General features: G+C 35.0%; 4 protein-coding genes across 9 annotated transcripts; 2 read left to right on the top strand and 2 right to left on the bottom strand.

Annotated features, from left to right (window-relative positions):
* LOC109329631 lies at positions 1,546 to 8,179 on the top strand. 2 transcript variants are annotated; one of them, XM_019563339.1, is made up of 5 exons: positions 1,546 to 1,558; positions 3,090 to 3,093; positions 3,627 to 3,633; positions 6,507 to 7,055; positions 7,332 to 8,179. In XM_019563339.1, the coding sequence occupies exons 4-5, from the start codon at positions 6,510 to 6,512 to the stop codon at positions 7,971 to 7,973; spliced, it is 1,188 nt and encodes a 395-aa protein (XP_019418884.1). In that variant the 5' UTR covers positions 1,546 to 1,558; positions 3,090 to 3,093; positions 3,627 to 3,633; positions 6,507 to 6,509; the 3' UTR covers positions 7,974 to 8,179. The 2 variants fall into 2 exon arrangements, with proteins under 2 accessions (XP_019418884.1, XP_019418883.1); XM_019563338.1 differs by lacking the exons at positions 1,546 to 1,558; positions 3,090 to 3,093; positions 3,627 to 3,633 and having other exon boundaries at positions 6,450 to 7,055.
* Positions 9,296 to 12,211, bottom strand: LOC109329630 (pentatricopeptide repeat-containing protein At1g10270-like). Of its 2 annotated transcripts, XR_002105565.1 has the most exons (2): positions 9,818 to 12,211; positions 9,296 to 9,444 (listed from the first exon to the last, which is right to left on the bottom strand). XR_002105565.1 is itself a non-coding variant. In XM_019563337.1 (1 exon), the coding sequence occupies exon 1, from the start codon at positions 12,178 to 12,180 to the stop codon at positions 9,907 to 9,909; it is 2,274 nt and encodes a 757-aa protein (XP_019418882.1). In that variant the 5' UTR covers positions 12,181 to 12,211; the 3' UTR covers positions 9,553 to 9,906. The 2 variants fall into 2 exon arrangements, 1 of the variants encoding a protein (XP_019418882.1); XM_019563337.1 differs by lacking the exon at positions 9,296 to 9,444 and having other exon boundaries at positions 9,553 to 12,211.
* On the bottom strand, positions 12,804 to 16,866 carry LOC109329248. 3 transcript variants are annotated; one of them, XM_019562925.1, is made up of 14 exons: positions 16,701 to 16,866; positions 16,433 to 16,554; positions 15,428 to 15,475; positions 15,238 to 15,339; positions 14,994 to 15,077; positions 14,792 to 14,910; positions 14,589 to 14,690; positions 14,314 to 14,430; positions 14,015 to 14,080; positions 13,820 to 13,886; positions 13,591 to 13,644; positions 13,409 to 13,498; positions 13,240 to 13,281; positions 12,804 to 13,129 (listed from the first exon to the last, which is right to left on the bottom strand). In XM_019562925.1, exons 1-14 carry the CDS (start codon positions 16,702 to 16,704, stop codon positions 13,001 to 13,003), a joined length of 1,146 nt encoding a protein of 381 aa, XP_019418470.1. In that variant the 5' UTR covers positions 16,705 to 16,866; the 3' UTR covers positions 12,804 to 13,000. The 3 variants fall into 3 exon arrangements, with proteins under 3 accessions (XP_019418470.1, XP_019418469.1, XP_019418471.1); XM_019562924.1 differs by having other exon boundaries at positions 16,433 to 16,552; positions 16,681 to 16,866; XM_019562926.1 differs by lacking the exon at positions 16,701 to 16,866 and adding an exon at positions 16,662 to 16,690 and having other exon boundaries at positions 16,433 to 16,552.
* On the top strand, positions 17,302 to 20,167 carry LOC109329233 (ABC transporter F family member 4-like). Of its 2 annotated transcripts, none has more exons than XM_019562905.1 (2): positions 17,302 to 17,382; positions 17,700 to 20,167. In XM_019562905.1, exon 2 carries the CDS (start codon positions 17,710 to 17,712, stop codon positions 19,885 to 19,887), a length of 2,178 nt encoding a protein of 725 aa, XP_019418450.1. In that variant the 5' UTR covers positions 17,302 to 17,382; positions 17,700 to 17,709; the 3' UTR covers positions 19,888 to 20,167. The 2 variants fall into 2 exon arrangements, with proteins under 2 accessions (XP_019418450.1, XP_019418449.1); XM_019562904.1 differs by having other exon boundaries at positions 17,345 to 17,356; positions 17,678 to 20,163.

Below are 20,733 nucleotides of genomic sequence, written 5' to 3' on the forward strand. Positions count from 1 at the left end.
TTTTTTGGTAAACTTTTTCTATATATTATCAAACAGAAATCTAGCCACAAAATAAATAAATAATAATATTAATATTTTATGGAATAAATAGTAGAAAAAAGTATAAAAAAATCAATAAAATCTCATTTATATAGTAATAGTAACTATAATGATTATTCTTGTGGTTCTTAACAGAATAAAAATATTCTTACTATATTCTCTATTGTGTCATTCTTATTTTCTAACTTTTGTTCTTAACCAATGAAAATGAAGGAGATGTGTATATGTTGTAGGAAAAATGTAGATATTGTAGGACCTAAATAAAAACAAAAATGATATTTATCATGGTGAGGAAAAAATAGATGTTGTTCTTATATCATAGAGTATTATAATAAATTATAAAATAATGTTTGAGATATAAATAAAAATGAAAAATGTTGTTTGTCATTGTGGTTGCTATAAGCACTCAATAAATTTTCAAATTATATTTTATAAATTATTTAAAATTATAAATTCCAGAATCACAAGTCACGTAATATACAACACATGTTATTATTAATTACTCAAACCAGTTTTCGAATGATTCTTCTAAGTTTCTATTGGATAGTTATTCTCCGCTCCTCTTAAATTAAGTCATACATATAATATGTGAATCACATTATTCACTCATCTATGTCTCATGAGCTGGGATTATAAATGACAAAATGGGTCATCTGCCTTGTTTGCCCGTGCTTGCAATAATTTATGTAGGCATGCGATTGTCGGCTTAATGTAAAAATAGAATGCCCGTTTTAAAACAGATTAATGGGCATGCGACAAACTACAGACATTGGTTAAAAATTAAAAATAAAATTAATATAATAAAATAAAAATAAATTAAATAAAGTAGTTAGAAGAGAACAAAAATTAAAAAAACTTTAATATTTTCTATAGTTGAGTAAATTATATTACATCACAATTTTTTGAGACATTAAATCATATTATATTATAATTTATTAGATTTTTTCTTCTTTTTTCCTTATATTATACCTGCGGGCCACCCATATTGCCAATTAGAAATGCTCGTAGGAATCGCGGGCAAATGGGTCGTGTAAAACAGTCAAATGGACAAAATTTACATGCCTTGTCAGCAAAAAATTGTGGGCTATGCAGGTGGGCATGCGTGCAATGCCTATTTTGCCATCTATAGCCGTGATTGATCAAAAAAATACTTAATGATTATATTTTGAACTTAAATAAATTTTCTTTAACGAGTCACTGTTCATGACATATGGAGTGTCACATTTTGTGGGATAAAAGATGTATTCCCATATAATATTATTTTCATTAGTTCTACACGTTAATTTAAATCATTAGATTTCCCATGAATGGATGATTAAGATGTTAAACATGATTTTTTAACTTAATCATCGTTCCCCAAGTGAGTAGATAGTTTCTCTAAATATACTGCACATCATTTTAGATAAAAAGTTCTCATTATTACTTATTATTATAGATATGTAATTTATAATAATATATGTATATATGATTAAAATTGACGTGTATATAATAAAAATTTAGAACATCAATGATAATTTGGGTCAAATATATATCATTACTCCATATACAATTGAATATGTACACACGAACATGAAACAGAAGGGACGATGCTATGTGCATAGGAATGACAACAAGGCTGGTCAGAGTCAGGTTTGTACTTACCCAACCACAAACCCAAAATTTAGAACCCAAATCTGACCCAAATTCTGTGGAGTTTAAAACAATGTTACCATCCCTAACCTCATTGAGTTTTGAGTAACCCAAACTGTGAGAAACCCAAAATCTTTTAATTATACACATATACAAATTACGGATGGCACACTGGTATATGATTTACATATGCACACTCGAAGACAATCCACCTCCTCATCTCAAGATTTCTCGTATATGCACTTCTTGCAAATGGGACAAATTTTGAAGAATATACATGTTGGAATTTGGTTGTACGTGTGAAATCTAAAAAGCTCCCAAGTCCCATATGGAAGAGTTTTGAAATAAAATAACTCTCAAGTCCCATATTGGAGAGACTAGGAACATGGAAAAAATCTCATTTTATAAATATAAGTCTTTTATCTTCATATTTTCTTGCCCCAAGTTGAATGTGTTTTCATTCAACTTTTTCTTTCTCCCTCATATTTTTCGTCGATGCATTTCCGGCAAACTTTCCCCCCTTTCTTTTCGTGGTACTAAGAATTGGCACGTGTAGCCATATTGTGGGAATTTTGAGAACTGACACCGGTAGTCAGTATTGAAGGAAAGGAATTGACAAATGTAGCCATATTGTGAGCATTTAGAGAATTGGCATGAATAGTCATATTGTGGGTATTTCGAGAATGACACTGGTAGTCATATTGCGTTGGGTGTATTCGAGATCGGTTCTTACGGTGCATTAAGAATTTGATAACAAATATCTGACATATTGCGTTGGGTGTATTCGAGATCGGTTCTTACGGTGCATTAAGAATTTGATAACAAATATCTGAGCTATTTTATCCTGTGGACGGTGTAGTTGATAATATGTTTGCACAGTTTGGGCAGTGTCACGAAACATATTGAAGAGAGCGACCTGGTCGTGACTCAGCTAGTAAGTATTATTTCGTGCCATTTAGAATTATTGCAAGCTACAGTAACAACAATTTTAAAACGTTTCTACTGCAATGACATTCATAGATAATATTATTGGACTGAACATTTATGACCTGAACAAACCCTTTCAGTTTGATGGGACAAATTTCAAACGTTAGCACCATAAGATAAAAAAATTTCTCATTGTGAGAAAAGTTGCACACGTTTTGAAAATCAATGTCCTAATGTTGTTGGAGAAAGCTGAAAAAAGAGAGGATAAATTAACTATTAATATAATTTTCTACAATGAAAATGATTACTTTTATGAATTTCATTCTAAATGAGTTGCCAGATGATCTCTATAATTACTACAACTCATATGTGTCTGTCAAATTATTTTGGTATGCACTTGAGAAATAAAGAAATATGACACTGAGGAAGTTAAGAAGAAAAATATATATGATGTTACCACTACCTCAAGCATCAAATGACCGATAATAAATCAGTAGAGTCTCAGTCTTATGAGATACATAGAATGGCTCATGAAATCATTTCTGATGATATGACCTTAGAGAGTTAAACTCACAGAGCCTATGAATGTGTATTCGTTGGGTATGCTGTAAACAGCAAGGCGTACAGGTTTTACGACCTTAATGCAAAAATGATCATTAAGTCTAACGATGTTGACTTCAATGAAGAGAAATTCCCTTTTAAATTGAGGAATAGTGGGAGCACATCAACTAGTCACATACTTGTGCTTAGAAATAATGATAGGAAATGAAAGGTTTGAAATAAAACCTAAAAGAAGTAAGAGAACAATAATTATTAGATAGTATAGACCTGATTGTATGGTCTATATATTGGAGGATAATTCATCAACTCTCCAATAAGTTTTGACTTCTTTGGATGTTAATTTGTAGCGAGAAGACATAAATGATGAGATGAACTATCTAGAGTCTAAAAAGAAACAAAATTTGTTAGCTTAATCCATTATGGAAGTTGAGATGGTAGCATTAGCAATAGCTAATGAAGAAACAAGTTAGTTGAGAAGTTTGCTTGCAGAGATTTCCCTATGCGAAAATTGATACCAGTTGTGTTGATCCATTGTGACAATATCGCGACTATTGCAAAAATTGAGAACCACTTTTATAACGGTAAGAAACGACAAATACGTCGTAAGCACAACACCATTAGAGAGTTACTCTCTACAAGAGCTGTTAGAATGGATCATGTATGCACTAAGAATAACTTAGAAAATCCTTTGACGAAAGGACTAGCTAGAGAGAAAGTCCATAATACTTCTAAGAGTATGAGACTATTGCCCTTAGAACGAGGATCAATCATGATGGTATCCTGACCTAACTGACTAGAGATCCCAAGAAATAGGTTCAATGGGTAATAACAAGTTGTGAAGTGATATGAGAATGAACATGTTATAAAATTATGAGAAGCATGATTCCTGCAGCACATGTAAGGATGAGTTAAACTCTTAATGAGATCTATACTCCAATTGGAGTGGAGTACCTAGGGGACAAGAGTACTCTTGATAGACTCACCTATGTGAATGTGGAAGTGATGGTCGATTCCTATGAAATTTTGGGGCATAAATTTTTAGAGCGTTCACTATACTGGGATAGACGTGTATGACCTTTATCGCACATGCTTTACAGAATACACCTTTGAAAAGGTTGTGTATGGTTTGATGTTGGAGATAGAGTTCAAGACTACGAGTCACTCTAGTAAAATCTGGATCTCATTCACTATGCAACAATCTTTGAAAAGTTGCATGACACATTTGTTTATGCACAATCTTGTTGAGACCACAAATATTATCGGAAATCATATTTTAATTTCAAGTGGAGGATTGTTGGAACTTGATTGTGGGTGTGAAATCTAAAAAACTCTCAAGTCCCACATGGAAGATTTTGAAAGAAAACAACTCTCAAGTCCCACATTGGAGAGACTATGAACATGAAAAAAATCTCATGTTATAAATAGAAGTCTCTTATCATCATATTTTCTTGCCCCAAGTTGAATGTGTTTTCATTCAACTTTTTCTTTCCCCCTCATATTTTCCGTCAATGCGTCAGTAATGAAAGAAAAGAATTGGCACAGGTAGCCATATTGTGAGTATTTCAAGAACTGACATATTGTGAGTATTTCAAGAATTGGCACTGCCCAAAATTGTGAGTATTGATAGCCATATTGCGGTGGGTGTATTCGAGATTGGTTCTTACAGTGTAGTAAGAATTCGATAACAGAGATCTGAGCTATTTTATCATGTGGACGGTGTGATTGATAATCTGCTTACACATTTTGGGCAGTGCCATTAAGCATCTTAAAGAAAGCGACATGGTCGTGACTTAGTCAATAAGTATTATTTTGTGTCATTTATAATTGCCGCAAGGCACAGTAACAACAATACATTACGTTTATTTTCAGTTTCAAGAAGCTTTAGTTTATTTTTAAACTCATCTATGCTTCATTCAATTTATGCAATTCAAAATCAGTTAAACACCCAAAATTAGTTTTCCTTTTAGATCCATAACATTGTTGATATCTGGTATAAAATGATATAAATCAAATCAAATTCCTTAGATCTTGCAAAAATTGTACAAGCAACATCCACAAAAATGGAATCTTGCATATATAAATGGGTTTGGGGTAGACTATCATTAATACTAAACCCGAACCCAATCCATAAACTTAAACTCGGGTAAAACCTGAACTCAAACTCAGTTACAATAGGTTTTCCCTCTTAAATTTGGGATAAGTTGGACAAATAAACACGAGTTCGGTTTTCACTGTCGTCCCCATATATGTGCCCTAGGCAATGTAAACACATATACTAGATTCCCTAATTTTTCCAAAAATTTGTATACCATCTAAAGATTATAATTCTACAAGTTCAAAGTTTATTATTTTTGCAAACAACATGCTTCCTAGAAAAAATAATCATGATCACATTGAATTATTTTATATTATTGTGGATATCAAGCTCAAGGAAGTTAAGAACTTCATAATCATTTATCTAAGATAAATATTGAGCTACTTGTTTATATGTCTTATTCGAGTCTATCCAATTTGTTCTACAATTTTGATCAAAGTTTATCAATAAGATTTTTGTTTAATTGATTTAATAATGATTGATAATTAACTTGAGACTTACATCATTAAATTTAGTAAAGATTTTACATATTGCCACAACAACTCTAGAAAGAGCATTGTCAACTATGTAGATTATAAAAAATAGATTGCATAATTGAATGAAAGATGCATGAATAAATAATTTATAGTAACTTATATCGAGAGAGAAATGTTCTATAATATTAACAATTAGTTCAAAATTCAATACTTTTAAATATATAAAATTTGATATACATGTTGTAATTTACCATACTTATTAATTTACATGTTGTAAAAACTAAAAAGAGAAAATGTGCAAAAGGCTTTTATAAGGTAGAGGGGGTATGCACACACAAAAAAGATAGAGAAAAATTGTTATTTGGATGATCATTAATAATTTTAAAAATACATAAAATTGTAAATAAATTTAAGGAAACTAATAATGTTAAAGAAGATGTTTGATTGTGGTGAAAATGTGGAAAAGAGTTTTATAAAGTAATTTGATTATAGGAAAAAAATGAAAAAGAAAAAAAGCGAAGAAAACGGGGTTGAAGTTGGAAGTGAGACCGTTTCTTAATTAAATGATTCATTGATTTCCTTTGAACAAGTTCTAACAATCCAAAACTGGATGTGTTTGTGTTAAAGAAAAGGGTAAAGGGACAGGCAACCAATCTCTAACGTTAATCTCTCTCTTTGTCTCTGGTCTCTGTCTTTGTCTTTGTTTTTCTCTCTCTTTTCATTCCATTCCATAGATCCCATATCCTTTCATATTTTCATTTGATTTAGAAGAATATTAGAATATGGGTAGGAATAGAGATGATAATAATGATAAGCACGCTGGTTTGCTTAGATTAGCACAAGCTTTGAGTTTCTTGGTAGTGTTTGTTGCTGGTGTTGTCATTGGTTTAACCACCACTTCTCACATCAATCGCACTTCTTATACTATTTCTCAATCAAAACAACAACAACAACAACAACAACAAGAACAAGTTGTAGTAGTTAATAACAATAATAAGGAGGATGAGGATGAGTGTGTTTTTGATTTTGAAAGCTTCCTCCATCCCACCACACTGAATCATACCATGTCTGATAATGAGCTTCTATGGAGAGCATCTTTGAAACCACATGATGATAACAACAACAACAACAATAACAACCCCTTCACAACAATACCTAAGATTGCTTTCATGTTCTTGACAAGGGGCCCACTCCCCATGCTCCCTCTATGGGAAAGATTCTTTCAAGGTCATTCACATTTATTCAACATCTATATTCATTCTCCTCCTGCTTTCTCCCTTAACCTTTCCACTTCTTCCCCTTTTCACAATCGCAACATTCCAAGTCAGGTATGTCTCTCTCTCCCCCCATCTCTTTTATCATATCTAATTCAACTTAGCAATAACAACGTTAATCGAATCAGGTCTTAGAATAGAACCAGATCTATTAAATGATGGATCTTTAATCACATGCCTTTTCGGCTAATCTATTTTTCTATATATTGATTGATTCATTGTTTGTCAAGGACTGGTGCTAATCAAGTTCAGTGAACCTCATTGTAATGCATATTTCTGATATTTCCATCTGAACATTGTTGATAAAAATCAAATCAAATTCATTCACAGGATGTTTCATGGGGAACAGTAACCCTGGCTGATGCTGAGAGGCGCCTTTTAGCCAATGCACTGCTAGACTTTTCAAATGAGCGATTTGTTCTTCTTTCAGAGAGTTGCATCCCAGTCTACAACTTCCCTACTGTTTACAGATATCTCACTGATTCTGCCCACAGCTTTGTTGAGTCATATGATGACCCTTCTCGATATGGCCGTGGCCGTTACAGCCGCAGTATGCTTCCTGATATCCAGCTTAAACATTGGCGGAAAGGATCTCAGTGGTTTGAACTTAACCGCGCACTGGCTGTCTATATTGTCTCTGACACCCACTACTACTCCCTCTTCCGTAAATACTGTAAACCCGCTTGCTACCCAGATGAACATTACATTCCAACTTTCCTCAATATGTTCCATGGCTCCCATAATTCAAACAGAACAGTTACATGGGTTGATTGGTCCATGGGGGGTCCTCATCCAGCAACATATGGGAGAGTCAATATAACAATGAGTTTTATACAGGCTATAAGGAACAATGGAACCCTTTGTCGGTATAATTCAGATATGACTTCAATTTGTTTCCTCTTTGCTCGCAAGTTTGATCACACTGCACTCGAGCCTTTGCTTAACCTTTCCTCAGAAGTCATGAACTTTTGAAAGTGTTTTTCTACAAAGAGATCAGGAATTTGGCTTCGTAGATTTTGTTAGAGAAACTAACAACTTGAGTACTAAATCATTTTGCTATGAAATATGTGTACAGGTATTGTTAGGGAATTTTGTGTTCTGTTAATGATTAGCATATTGTTGCAGAAAATGCATTTCATTCCTTCTATACATAAATACAGAGATTTCATCTTAGTAAAGTAATGACATCATGAAAACAACATACAAGGACTGTCTTTAAAATGTGCTTTACTTGTATTTGCTTTTATCATATTTTAATTATTTATTATATTATTAAAACTTATGGGTTTCACCCTGAGGCAGAGAATGAGAACAGAGGTGGGGAGTAAAATTAGAGGAGGGGATGGGGAGCTGTAGACCTTATAAAATTGTGTTTTTATTCCAATGAAAGCAAACCATCACATAATATATGAGACTAAGATGTAAAACAATAAATCTCTTGTTCATATTAATGGGTTTGATTGGATTAATTGTGTGATATATAATAGTTAACAGTATTGTTTACTAGCTAATGATCTTGTTAATTTTGCAAATGTTTGGTTTCATCCTTAAGAGTGTCAAATTTCATGTCCTAAAATTCTTAATAATTCAATTTTATTAATTTAAACACTTACTAAAATAATTTGGAAGAAGGTATGATTTTATTGAAGATGAATTACTTAGAAATCGATTCTTTCAAGATATGTAATACATATTCAATTGAACTCAACTTCTGTTCTAGTGGTATTGCACACAATTGAACTTATTACTTATGCTGTACCAATCCAATACAATCCTTACTCGTAAATTATAACTTATATACTATAGATCCAATGCTCGAGTTCTTCAATGAGTACTTCCCAAAATATCCATGAAATAGAAACAAGTAATCATGAAAACATGTTGCTACCAGCTAAATGTTACATATGCATAACTTAATCTTCAATGAGTTACATTTGCATAAGTGTAAGGTCATTAGCTTTTAAGTTAGTCGATACAAGTTACTAACAGCTGATGATTTCAGAGAGTTCGGCAATGATGAAATACTGACCAGCGAATGAAGATCACTTGTCCCACTTTTCATATCTCATCGTGTCTCAAGCCAATTGAAACATGACACATACTTAAAAATAAAAATCAAAAAATAATTTATTTATGTTATTTAGTGGTATTTGATTGAGTTGGGACACATGGACAGAAATATTTGAGGACAGAGGATCCCGATTCCTGACCAGCCTGTAATCACCAATCGATTGGAAGGATTATGAGCAGAAGGGTAGCAACTAGCAAGATTGATACCCCGCAATCAGAAACATGTGTTCTTAATGGGTTAAAATAACATTTAATTTGGATCTTCAACCTCCAGCAGCAGAAGACTCAACTTTCTAAAAGACAAGCAAATTAAATGCCAAGTTCCGAGTAAATTGTGATGTGATTCAAAAGCCAATGGATGCGTTTGTTGTACCTGATATGATAACAAAGTACGACATGATATAAGAGTAATATAAATGTGGATACTGGATAGCATAAAAGAGCTGTTAATCATATATATTATCATGTGTTTGTGACAATCTATAATCAAACTGTGATCAGTGTCATAAACATTAAAAGTAACATCCAGTACACCATGTAGATAAAGGCTCGAAGGCACTTTCAAGTCTTAATGGCAAGGTATGCCAATGGCAGCAGTACAAAATATAAAAATCTATGCAGATATTAAAGGTTGAAATGTTGAATTACAAGAATAAATTGATATCACATGCCATACAAGACATGCATTACATGTTATGGACTGAACAATAAACTTGTATCATCATCTATAATAACATCATAAATACCTAACTATTCTGCAAACCATAAATCAGCATACTTAAACATGTGGCAGTGACAAAGCATGTCTTCACTCAAACTGCTACTTGAACAAAAATCAAGCTACTGCTTGTTCAGGAACATCTGATTGTCGTTGATGTGATTCCTCAAACTGAGGAGGGGTTGCTGATGATGGGTGATAGGGTCTAGTCATCTGAGAAGATGGTCCTGGGACTGTATAATGTGGTGGCGATATTTGAGCTGGTGTTCCATATGATGGACTTGACATTGGAGGAGTTGGCCCTGACCATGGATGATGTTGTCCTGCCATTTGTTGGGGCCCAGATGATCTTCCATGAGGCTGATGTGCTGCCATTTGAGGTGAAGGTCCAGATGGTGCATAATGGTGTCCTGTCTTTTGAGGGGCTACCCCAAAAGTAGACTGATGACTTCCTGTCATATGAGGAGGAAGTTCAGATGGAGGGCGGAAGTGCTGTCCTGAGGTATGAGGTGGAGGTCCAGATGCTGGCATATGAGCCTCGGTCACTTGAGGAGGAACTCCCCACGAAGGTCGATGCATACCTGTCGTTTGAGCAGAAGACACTGGTGGGCGCTGCTGTCCTGAAACATGAGGTGGAGGCCCAGAAGGTGAGTGCTGCTGTCCTGATATTTGAGAACCATGTCCAAATCTTGCAGACGGTGGACGGTATGGAGGTATCGGCCCCGATGGATGGGGATTGTGTCCAAATCTGTTAATATCTAGCAGTCTCTCAATCTCCCCACCCCTCCCAGCTTTCTTAAAAGTCTCAATCACAAAGTCTCGCAAGGCAGGAGTGACCCCAATCCCATACCTTATAACCTCATCCAGCAACTCTAGAGTTTTATCCAAAAAATCCCCAGTGCAGAGTCCCTTGATCACTACCTCGTAGCATGTGGCGTCTGGTTTGGGATCTTTTTCTCCCATTTTACTCAAAACTTTGGCGCAATCAATAGCTTTCCCATTCTTAATCAATTCACCAAACACCTTGTTACCAAAGCTAGCAACAACCCTCAGACCAGCATCCACCATTCTATTGAGTACCCTCAAAGCATCATCAATCATCTCCATTTTCAAGTAAGCATCAATCAAAGTCCTATGAGTCGGCACATCTGGGCTCAAAGATTTCGAGCATAGCTCCTGAAATAATGTCTCTGCTTCCAATAGCATCCCATTTTCACAAAACCTAGCAATGATGTTATTGTAGCCTCCAACATCCATAGCAAAAGGCTTTGAATTTGATTTTGTTCCGACCTTCCTAAAAGTGGCAAGTGCTTCCATAAACTTCCCATGCTTGAAACACTCATTGACCATCACATTAAATGTATCCGAATTCACAGCTTGGAAATTTGGAGGTGTGTGATTATCCAACATCTGATCAAACAAAGCCCAAGCCTCAGTTTTCTTGTCATGCTTAAGCAACACCTCCAACAAGACATTGCATGTCGCAGGCGTCATCCTAAATTGGCGATCCATCAACGACTTATATGACTCGATGGCCTCCTTATCTCTACCCTTATTAAAGAACCATTCCATATAAGTAGCATTGACAACCCCATCATACACCAAGCACCTCTCCTTAAGTTCATCGAAAAGCTCTTTGGCCTTATCCAAATTCTCCAAGTTAAGAAAACCAGAAATTAAGTTATTATAAACCAAGGAATCGGCACCATGACCTTTATTCAACATCTCGCGTAATAAGTCAAGTGCTTCGCCGATACGATTTGCCTCAATTAAACCTTTAGTGAGGTGGCGATATGTAACAGGAGAGGGACTAAAAGGGGCATTGGCAATGATGTGACGATAAACCTCAAGAGCAACATCAACACGACCCTCATCACAGTGAGTATTGATAACATTGTTGTAAGAAACAATGTTAGGAACAATATTTGACTGATTGAAGAAAAAGTGAAAGAGGGCAATGGCCTCGTTGTACCTCTTGGAGCGGTACATGGCGGCGATGATGGCATTGCAGGTGAAGACGGTGGGGCGGGTGGAGGAGAAGACGGAGTGGCGGGCGACGGCAGAGGCTGCGTCGAGATCTCCAGCGCGGATGAGGGATTGGACACGGTTGTGGAGGCTGAGGCGTGGGCCAACAAGAGCAGAGGTGGAGTCAGGGAGGCGAGGAGCGTTTGGGTCACGAGGTTGAGAGTGGTGAGGAGGAGGACGGATGGCGTTAAGGGGAGGCTCGATGCGGAGACGGCGTTTGCGACGACGGCGTTCGGCGGCGGCTTCTTCGGCTGAGGAAAAGGCGAATGATCGAGATTGGGAGATGAGATGAAGAGGATGATTGTGGAGGAGAGAGGAGGAGGTACGGCGGAGGGAGCGGAGGAGGAGGAGGCGGTATAGTGTCATTGTTTTGGTTTGAGAAAAAGAACAAATGTGCACTCTCTATTGTCTTTATAACTTAAACCCTACCTCACTTAGGTCTCACTACTTCAAAATAATAATTAATTACCTTCTATTTATTTTTTCTAAAAAGTTAAACATAATTGAAAAAAATGAATGATAAATGATATAATAATAGTATAAAAAATTCTTACGCTATATATCTTTTTTCTCATTTTAATTTGTTACATATTAAACATTGAATAATATAAGAGGAATGATAATAACATGTCTTGCACTTAATGGATCATTGAAAAGGATTTGGGTGAAGTGTCCACACCCTAAACCCTAGATACAAGATATTTGCTCCATTTTCCTAGAGACCCCCTCTATTCATTTTCTAGTTTTTGTCGTAATTTGTAGATACTCAATATAATTCAAAAGCATGTTTTTTGTTGGATTTGGTTTATTTTATTCATTTTAATAAAACTTAACTAATTACCATCGAATTTACTAGATGAGATTTTTTCCAACAAAAAATGCATTTTTTGAAAGAAAATAGCATTTTGTTACTAACTGGAATCGAAATAATTTAAAATTTCCAAAATAAATATCCTTCAGACTATTCAATCATGTAATTGGAGTCATATTTACATTAAAAATGTATACTTTCACACTTATCATACAGTCAAATGAAGAAACACCTCTTTACCTCCTCCCCTATTTACAACCATGATTTAAGGAAAGGGAACTAAACAATGATGATAATGTCCCACCAATCAATATGATGTTATATTCACCAAAATCTATCTCATGCCATTTGATTTGTGACAATTTCAAAAGTTGACTAAAGACTAGTCTGGTTTAGCTGCTGCTGCTGCTGCTGATATGGATCAATCCAACATTTGTCCATCTTTGCAGCTTCTCTCCACCTTTTCTCAAAAACCTTCATTTCATTGTACGACTGCATCCTAACCTGCATGCATGTATAACAAAGTACCAATGCATTCATTGTTTTATCATTCATACTTACTTTGGGTCCATACTTGTTTTATATCCACGGCTCTTAATTATAACCATACTTACTTTCGGTCTATCACTATCTCTATCTGAAGAATTTGATGGCGCCTGCAACCAACCCAAAGGACAAACCCTTGTTAATTAATTAGATAGTTAGTTAGTCAAAACAAATGCAGGGAATTGTGTTATTGCTATCCTTAAGTTACATACTACATATAAAAATAAGACCACTTGCCTCATTACCATTTGAGCCACCAAGAGTAGGCAGACCCAAATGAACTATGTACTCCGAATCAACCACACCCACATTTCTCATTCGATCCCCCTGAAATATTATTGTTTAGATAAATATGAATAAGTAACAATCCACAGTGGGAGGAATTATTTAACAATGTAATGAATATGCATTCAAACCACCTGAGCACAATAACCAAGCTGCCTATCCAGGCCCCATGAATGGATTAAGTCATTCTGTGCACACAACGAAAGATAAACATTACTGTAATAACAAGAACAAACCATGCTTCCCAATTTTTTAATTTAAATCAAAAAGTTATATCATCATTTTCAACAAGAAATAATTTATCATAATTTTCACAATATGGTTTAGTTCCATGTTGACATGGTTTTCCCTCCTTATCCTTACCTGGATCAAATGCCATACACATTGCCAAGATTTTTTAGAGAACACTGGTGCCATCATTTCCACCCAACTGCAAAGAAATTTCTTTCCATATTAAATAATCAATCCCTATTTAGTAGCACAAATGATCAGAATGAGTTACAAATAATAAAAAAAGTTTAGAGAATAACACAGAATACAAAATGTGCAACTGTTTACCCTATGCAAGGAGGAGCAGTGCTATGGTCATCACACCTTCCACTGCCTTTAAACTTATAATACCTTCTGCATAGAGATATAATAATGCCAAAGCATTGTTAGTATTGTTTGGGAAACAACTTCCACATGTGTTTGAGTGTGCACATATTTTAGGAAATATAACCCGGAAAATGACAAGGAAAAGTGTAATTTTGAAGTTCATTAACAGAATACAGTGTTGGTTATTATGGTGTAATAAGGATGTAGATCTACCAACGCAACACAGTTTTTCACAAGAGTGAGGGAGAAGTAAGGTTAACCTGTGCACTTTTGATCCTGTTTGACGAACTGTCACTGGATGATGTACTTCTGATTTACCAGGATCCAGTGCAGGTTGTGATATCTCAAGTCCTTCTTCTTTAACAATAGACAAATACCTACCAAATAACCAGCAAGTCAATAATCACTGTGTACAACAAAGCTATTATCACTAATTCACATATTATATGTAGGTAATTCAAATAAAAGAGTAAGAATTTTGTATTAAAAGTATCGTCTATAAAAAGTTGAATTTTACAAGACTGTAGGGGCTTACCTTTTTGGGTCAAAATTGTCAACAAGAAGGTCCTCGTCCCAGAGAAATATATAATTGTATACAGCAACTATGTCTGGATGCAAAAATCGTTTCGCAAACCACCTATACCATCACAAGGCATTATTTTGTGCAATAATTACACACGAATTTAATATTCAGAGTGGTAATTTGGGAAAACAAATTGACATATGAGCTGATTATACCATTTTGTTTGATTGATAGCAGATACATGTATGGCATGATTACTCCAAGCCAAATTCTTCCATCCATCCAAAAAACCATCATAATGAAAAAGCATCACAACAAAATCACTTGGAGGGAACTGCCATCAGAAATATGACTCAGCAGATATAATATTATGAGCATTAGATCAAACTCAAACTGTATAAGTGAAGCAACTATCACCTTTTCAACAATTCTGTTGACAATTTCTTTCTGTTTAACTCCTACAGCTATAGCCAACAAATTCAATGGGCGCTTTGAAATTCTCTGAAACAAAAAGGATTGCAAAAGAAGTGTCAAAAAATGTATAAGAAAAAGTAGGAGTACAGAAAGAAAATTAAAAGTATATGTTGTCAAAGCTATAAAATGTGTCAGATTTTAACTTGTCCAAAATACATGAGTAGAATTTAGCACACACTTCACTTACGCTTTTTATACCAGAGTCCCACAAGGGACGCATTTCCAAGTCGGATGTTTTAGCAACAATTCCTTCAGGCAATGGCTCACTTCCAGTAGGCCAGCATTGTCTCTAATAAGGAAATGGAAACAAGAAGAGAATTAGAGGTAATTAATTACAAGTCATATAAAAATAATCTCATTCCCCCAAAATGACAAACCTCGCATGCACTGGGTTTTGTATAAATTAGTCCCCATCGTGCTAATCTCTGCATGTGCAATGCCCACAAAATTTTCTAGTCAAAGCTCAAATACCCATGTACTTGTATAAAATAAATATTGTGGAAAACATAAGATTAGTTAAGAATTCAACACATTATTAACGTGAAACCATTTGTTCACAAGAAAGGGTAGGTAACTGAAAGCAATCAAATTCATGTGAGAGTAACTCTTCAAGTCCAACTCTTGACCTTGAATTCCAACATCTTTTTTATGATTGTTAATTTTTATACTTTTTATTTATTACATATATTTCATTACCATTTTTTTTATGGATACAATGTAGTACTTTTTTATTAACTTGAGGAAGTTACTTACATCAATGCATACTTTAAAATAAAAAATATTGAAATTAAACTTGAGTTACTTGAGGCATATGTGAAAGATGTTTATTTGAATTCTTAAGATCTCCATACAAAAAATATGTGTCAAGTAACTCAAGTTTGAATTTCAATATTTTTATTTTGAAGTGTGTTATTGGTAGTAAGTAACTTCCTCATTTAAATTAAGTTAATAAAAAAAATACTAAATTTGTATCAATAAAAAATGGTAATAAAATCTATGTGATAAATAAAAAGTATAAAAATTAACAATTATAAGAAAAAAACAAGTTTAATAAAGCAATAAACATAGTAACAAAAAATCAAGATAAGAATAAAATTATATCATATTAGAAATTAAAAGAATGAAAAAAACAAATAAATATATTATTTAACTACATCTAGCATAAGACAGTATGGTGAAAAAAATGTAGTGTGATTTGTGAAGATAGTTTTGAATCTTATAATTTTTGTAAACAATATGAAGCAGCAAATAAAGGGTATGAAATACATGATTGTGTTGATGCATGCTCCAAAGAATAGATACCAAGCAGCATTATATTATGATACTATAACTACAGTATAGTTTTTGAAAATGAAAAAGTTGTTGGGGATAGAAATACATACTTGCTTGTATTCCTTGGCAGTGAATGAATAGCCGACAAAGTAAGCACCACAAATCAAAGAAACCATTATAAGGAAACTCCAAAGAAACAACCTATTCTTCAGGTCAGGAAAAACAGAACCCTGACAAAGATAAAGATATTATAATAACTTGAAAAAGTATTGCAGTTCCATAAACTAGAAGGGGATTCAGAGAACATTTATTATCCGAATAACATGAACATGAACTTACAGTTACAAAATTCACTTACAGTTACAAAATGGAAAGGCTTCATTTGATGTAGTGTTGTAAGAGAAGAAGGCAAAGCATAAAGGGTTGCAAGTACATAAGACAATGAATGAAAAGGGAATAAAAAGGAGAAGTGAGAAGAGAAAGTTTGTAGGGGTAACAAAGGAAGGAAGGAACAATCAAAAAGAAAGTAAGAAAGAAAGGAAGGTGAGAGAAGAAGAGACCAAATAGGATTAAAGTCTCCAATTCAACCTATATTCCAAAACGACATCGTACCTTTGTCTCCTAATTAAAGGAATATGGAATTAAATTTAATATTTTTTTACTACTGGTAAAAGGGTAAAAGCACAGTACAAGCTAGGAAAAGCAAAGTATGATCCAATTAGAGAATATTATTTGGGGCAAACGCAACGAATATGGTGCGAGAATAGTAGATAAACATAATAATTGTTATGTTTATCTAAACCATGAAGTGTATATCTTTATTGTACAGTTGAATTAGATTAAATTGTTATATAATCATAAACATGAACTTAAACTGGAAAGGAATATTATTAGATTTGTTGTATTTTTATTTATGAGAGTGGTGAGCTGAATGGGCCCAAAGGCCCAATATTTGAGATTAGAACCCTAGGCAACCCTCTCTCTCTCTTTCCACATCTCACAGACTCGCACCCAATTCTCTCACCTCTCTCTCTCTCTCTCCCTCTCTCTCTCGTATCAGGTTCACTGCTCACTCTTCAATCGTTACTGCTTCTTCTTATATGCAATCCAACCACTAACCCAATTTTAATCTCCTTTCTTTTATGCCAATTTTGTTTTCTTTTTTCGATCTGTATTTACATCATATATATTGTATTATTGATTCGTAGCTGATTGATTTTACAGATTAAGTTCTGTCTCTATTGCTTTATAATTGGCTATATCAATAATCTATTTGTTTTATTAGGCTAGTTAAGCTGATTTAGTTATTTATTTTGTGGATTTGATAGAATGAGTACTGAGTGGACATAAATTAATGTTGATTCCTACTTATTTCAGTTTTGGTGCAATGGGAAGGAAAAAGACAGAGGATGCAATATCATCTGCAAAGGCTAAAGCAGGTGGCAAGGATACTACTAAGAAGGAAAAGTTTTCTGTATCTGCCATGCTAGCCGGTATGGATGAAAAACCTGATAAACCCAAAAAGGTTGCTTCTTCATCTACCAAGCTCAAGTTCAAGTCTGCCCCAAAAGCTTCCGTATACACTGATGGCATTGATCTTCCCCCCTCTGATGATGAAGAAGATGAAGATCTCTTGGAACAGGAACAACAACAACAACAAAACAATACATCCAAACGGCCTGATGTCAAACAACTTGAGGTATCTATTGCCGAAAAGGAGTTGAAGAAGCGTGAAAAGAAGGACATTTTAGCTGCCTACGCTGTTCAGCAGGCAAAGAAGGAAGCTCTTAAGGATGATCATGATGCTTTCACTGTGGTCATCGGAAGCAGAACTTCTGTCCTTGATGGAGAAGATGATGCTGATGCTAATGTCAAAGATATAGCCATAGACAATTTCTCTGTCTCTGCTCGGGGTAAAGAACTCATGAAGAATGCTTCAGTCAGGATATCTCATGGGAAGAGGTATGGTTTGGTTGGGCCCAACGGAAAGGGCAAATCCACCCTACTCAAGCTTCTTGCTTGGAGGAAGATACCAGTGCCTAAGAATATTGATGTCCTTCTGGTTGAGCAGGAGGTTGTTGGTGATGATAAAACAGCGCTTGAAGCTGTTGTTTCAGCTAATGAAGAACTTGTTAAAATTCGACAAGAAGTTGCTTCTCTGCAAAGTGAAACTAATGTTGAAGGAAGCGTAGACAAAGATAATAATGCTGAGGAAGATGATGCAGGAGAGAAGCTAGCTGAGCTCTATGAGAAATTACAGCTGATGGGATCTGATGCTGCTGAAGCTCAGGCATCAAAGATCTTGGCTGGTCTGGGTTTTACAAAGGATATGCAGGTCCGTCCTACGAAATCCTTCAGCGGTGGTTGGAGGATGAGAATTTCTTTAGCTCGAGCACTTTTTGTGCAGCCAACTCTACTATTGCTTGATGAACCCACAAATCATCTTGACTTGAGAGCTGTTCTCTGGTTAGAGGAGTACTTGAGCCATTGGAAGAAGAGTTTGGTGGTTGTCTCACATGATAAAGATTTCCTCAATACAGTTTGCTCTGAGATTATTCATCTGCATGATTTGAAACTCCATGTCTATCGTGGAAATTTTGATTCTTTTGAGAGTGGGTATGAACAGCGTCGTAAAGAGATGAATAAGAAATATGAGGTTTATGACAAGCAATTGAAAGCAGCTAAAAGGAGTGGAAACCGTACTCAGCAAGAAAAGGTGAAGGATCGAGCTAAGTTTGCAGCAGCCAAGGAAGCATCTAAAAGCAAGGGGAAAGGAAAGGTTGATGAGGATGATGCTCTGCAAGAGGCGCCACGGAAATGGAGGGACTACAGTGTTGAGTTCCACTTTCCTGAACCTACTGAGCTCACACCTCCACTTTTGCAGCTTATTGAAGTGAGCTTCAGCTACCCGAATCGGGAGGATTTTAGACTCTCAAATGTTGATGTTGGCATTGATATGGGGACTCGTGTTGCCATTGTTGGTCCTAATGGAGCTGGAAAGTCAACACTGTTGAATCTTCTAGCTGGTGATTTGGATCCAAGTGAGGGTGAAGTTCGAAGGAGTCAGAAGTTGAGAATAGGAAGATATTCCCAACACTTTGTGGACCTTCTAACGATGGATGAAACACCTGTTCAGTATCTTCTTCGTCTCCATCCTGACCAGGAGGGACTTAGCAAGCAGGAGGCTGTCCGAGCTAAACTCGGTAAGTTTGGATTACCTAGTCATAACCATCTTACCCCTATTGCCAAACTGTCTGGAGGGCAGAAATCTCGTGTTGTCTTCACGTCGATATCCATGTCAAAACCCCACATTTTATTGTTAGATGAACCCACAAATCATCTAGATATGCAGAGTATCGATGCATTGGCTGATGCACTGGATGAATTCACTGGTGGAGTTGTTCTTGTGAGTCATGATTCTAGATTGATATCACGTGTATGTGATGATGAAGAGAGGAGTCAAATCTGGGTTGTTGAAGATGGTACTTGCAGAACTTTCCCTGGAACATTTGATGATTACAAGAATGAGTTGTTGAGAGAAATTAAAGCTGAAGTTGAGGATTGAGTTTCCATATGTGACAACATTATCCCCTATCTATACACTTGCTGAAAAAGATGAATTGCATCCTTTAGATGCTAGCTCTAGTCCCTTTTTATTCATCTTATATTCTATCAAACTGAGTATGTTTATTTTATTTATGTTGCGGGAATGCTTCAAGTGATACTCAAACTTATGTTTTATCAAATTTCACATGTAATTGAACTGTTATGACTAAATAAGCACTTGAAATGATTTTTGGCTTTTCTAGTAATGCAAATCATGTCATAGTTGTCTGCATTATTTATTTAATTTTAATTAATTAATGTGATGAGTGAATGAACCATTGAACATATATTGTTGCTTCTTCTGCCGTATTCAACATTCTCACAGACACAACAATGTCCGAAAAATCAAGATGACAACTAGCCATATTTACAAATATAATGATGACTTCACACAACCATAAACCCGAAGTGAGAATGATGCTGGGGTCGTAGATTAAGCAGTTCTCAACTTTTACTACTGTAATCCAACAAAGCTAAGAAATCCAACTACAAATAACCTCGTCCATTAAGTGTGTGTTCGACGCATCTAAGTGCATGTTTAAAGCCCCAATATCAGTAGAAGGCTGAAAACTTATGATGCACAACCTATTGAAGGAATAAAATTTGTATTTCATGTACGTGTATTTTTACACACCCACATGGCCTCGCTATTTCTAAGATAATCTAACAATTCAAAAACAAAACTTCATTATCAAAGCCTGATTGATTGTCCAGACATTTAGTACTTCACAAATATATATTTTTTTTTTAAATCAAGATACCATACAATCTATGCACATTATATAAATTTATGATAAAAAACATT

This window comes from Lupinus angustifolius, chromosome LG16 (genome assembly GCF_001865875.1).
Source record: "Lupinus angustifolius cultivar Tanjil chromosome LG16, LupAngTanjil_v1.0, whole genome shotgun sequence".
In the NCBI taxonomy this organism is placed as follows: Eukaryota; Viridiplantae; Streptophyta; class Magnoliopsida; order Fabales; family Fabaceae; genus Lupinus; species Lupinus angustifolius.